The sequence below is a fragment of the Chelon labrosus genome (assembly GCF_963514085.1).
Source record: "Chelon labrosus genome assembly, chromosome: 4".
NCBI classification, from domain to species: domain Eukaryota; kingdom Metazoa; phylum Chordata; class Actinopteri; order Mugiliformes; family Mugilidae; genus Chelon; species Chelon labrosus.
The window spans coordinates 20,304,742-20,306,849 of NC_140340.1; the positions used below are offsets into that span (position 1 = coordinate 20,304,742).

General features: G+C 38.9%; 1 protein-coding gene across 1 annotated transcript; it reads right to left on the reverse strand.

Annotated features, from left to right (window-relative positions):
• Window positions 1-751: 751 nt before the first annotated feature.
• pth4 (parathyroid hormone 4) lies at window positions 752-1,866 on the reverse strand. The gene is made up of 2 exons (XM_084542041.1): window positions 1,201-1,866; window positions 752-1,050 (listed from the first exon to the last, which is right to left on the reverse strand). Exons 1-2 carry the CDS (start codon window positions 1,293-1,295, stop codon window positions 780-782), a joined length of 366 nt encoding a protein of 121 aa, XP_084398167.1. The 5' UTR covers window positions 1,296-1,866; the 3' UTR covers window positions 752-779.
• Window positions 1,867-2,108: the final 242 nt, after the last annotated feature.

The following is a 2,108-nucleotide window of genomic DNA, read 5'->3' on the forward strand; positions in this document are numbered from 1 at the left end:
ATTTATTCTTGCTGTAGCGCCATCTGGTGGTAACATTTGTTCGACATTTGGTAAGACGTTTAAGAGTTTTGCTTCACAATAAACACGCCGACTGCACTTTGGTAACCAGCTGTAGAAAGAAACGATAAAGAACGTCGCAAAGAAAACATCACCTTTCATTTGAGCGTTTCAAATTTTAGCATTCTTGTGTCAAATGCCTGCATCCTGGAAACTGAGGAAATACAACATGCACAAAAAGCTCAGCTCTTTTTTTATATAAAGCTGGCTACATTAGCTGTGTTTGTCACGGCAGTCGTCTTGAAGTGTCCATACAACGATTGTTTCTACTATGAGGACAGACTGAAAAATGATTGATCTGTGGTTTTCTAGTAGCTAATGCTAGCTGTCTGCAGATGAATCCAATTAGTTTGTGCTAAAACTGAAACTCTTTAAGATAAGATAATCCTTTAAGATAATCCTCTAATTTGTCTCACAGTGTGATAATCATTCGGTATTCTTCAGTTATTTTGAACATTTAAACCTTTATTTTACGATATTTCTGTTTTATTTTGCCCAAAAAGTTATAAATCTGTTGGGTTATTTATTTGTTTGTAAGGCCCAGGCCTTAAAGGAAGTGTGATCACTCAGTAAATCATTTAAAAAATCTGTTTTTTGACTCTTGAGACGTTCTGCAGCTGAATGACTTCGTCATGGTGCTTTAGGCATTTTATTGTACAAACATTTGACACAATTAAATTATTTTTGTGTGTGTATCTCTGTGTTTGTGCATCAGTGTGGTGTTAGGGCTCTCCGTCCGCCAGCTGTGTCTGGTAGGGACTAAAGAAGTCTCTCAGGAGGCTCCGGACGCGGACGGGCTGGGGGCTCCCGGCAGCAGGGATCAGCGCCGGATTCAGAGCCAAGTTTAGGACCTTTTCCGGGTTGAAAACAGCGGAGCGGGTCTGGGCCGTGTGGAGACCCTCGATGGCGCTGGACAGCCAAATGAGCCTCTTGAGACTCTGAATGTTTCGGCCGCGGTCGTGCATCAGCTGGTGTTCAGTCACAGCTCGGCGACTGTGGAGGAAGCAGGAAGGAAATCACAATCATGCAAACAGTGCATGCATCAATCTGTGAAAACTGATGTGAAAAGAAGTAGATTTAAAAGTACTAGTGGTGACTAATAGAAGAATAGCATTCAAATACAGGCGGGATCAACAGTCCCACCTCTCGTTCTGTTCACACTGGCCGGTTGTGAAGACGACAAGAAGCATGACAACGAGCCACTGCACGGGCCTGTGGGACATCTGCATCTTCTGCATTAAAACAGCAAGAAACACACTTTAAATATGAATGCACCCCAGCCGTTTAGCTCAAGAGCAATAACTCAAACAAATTTTTCACTGGCAGATGTTCAGGAATTCAAAGATTTTTTGAATGAATGTAGCAACTCATAAAAAAGACAAGAAAACAGGAAAACAAAATATGCTAATAAACAGATAGGATGTTATCATTCATTTTGCACAAGTAGATGAGTTATATGAGTCTCCACTGCTGCATTTTCAAGCAGCTTTTTCCATTTCATCATCATAAAACCTCAGCATGGTTCAATAATACATAAATAAAAAGAAAGAAACGGCAGCAGTACATAACCCAGCCACTCAGTCTAAATAAACAGAAAACAGTTTTAAATACAACCACATGGCAGGTTTTACTTTCTTACTTTCTTTAAAGATTTGACATAAATAAATTTAGTTGTTTAGTTTGTTTCATTGACTATAATATGAGTCAGATTGTGTGCCTGTTTACACCTTTGTCATTCTCAACATTTTTACCTGATGACTACCTGGTAATATCAGCTCGTCGTCTTTTTTAGAAGCTTTGCGTTCAAACTACATTTTTGCGTTTATTAATTTATTCATTTTTTCTGCACATCAGAATACAACCGAATACATCTGTGAAGACATTAACTGCTGAAAAAACTTTTTAAATGCAACAGCTAGATTTTGGATAAAAGAACAAAGAGTAAATCCGAACTGGATTTTCTTTTTTACTTTCGATCTGATGTTCAAAAGCTCAAAAGGTTGTGATTCCGTAAAGCAGCAGGTGCACACACACATTTATGCTTATTCAAT

Coding starts and splice junctions, on each gene's coding strand:
- pth4 (XM_084542041.1), bottom strand. CDS start 1,295: ATGCAGAAGATGCAGATGTCCCACAGGCCCGTGCAGTGGCTCGTTGTC. Junction 1,051..1,200: donor CAGTGTGAACAGAACGAGAG/GTGGGACTGTTG, acceptor CTTCCTCCACAG/TCGCCGAGCTGTGACTGAAC.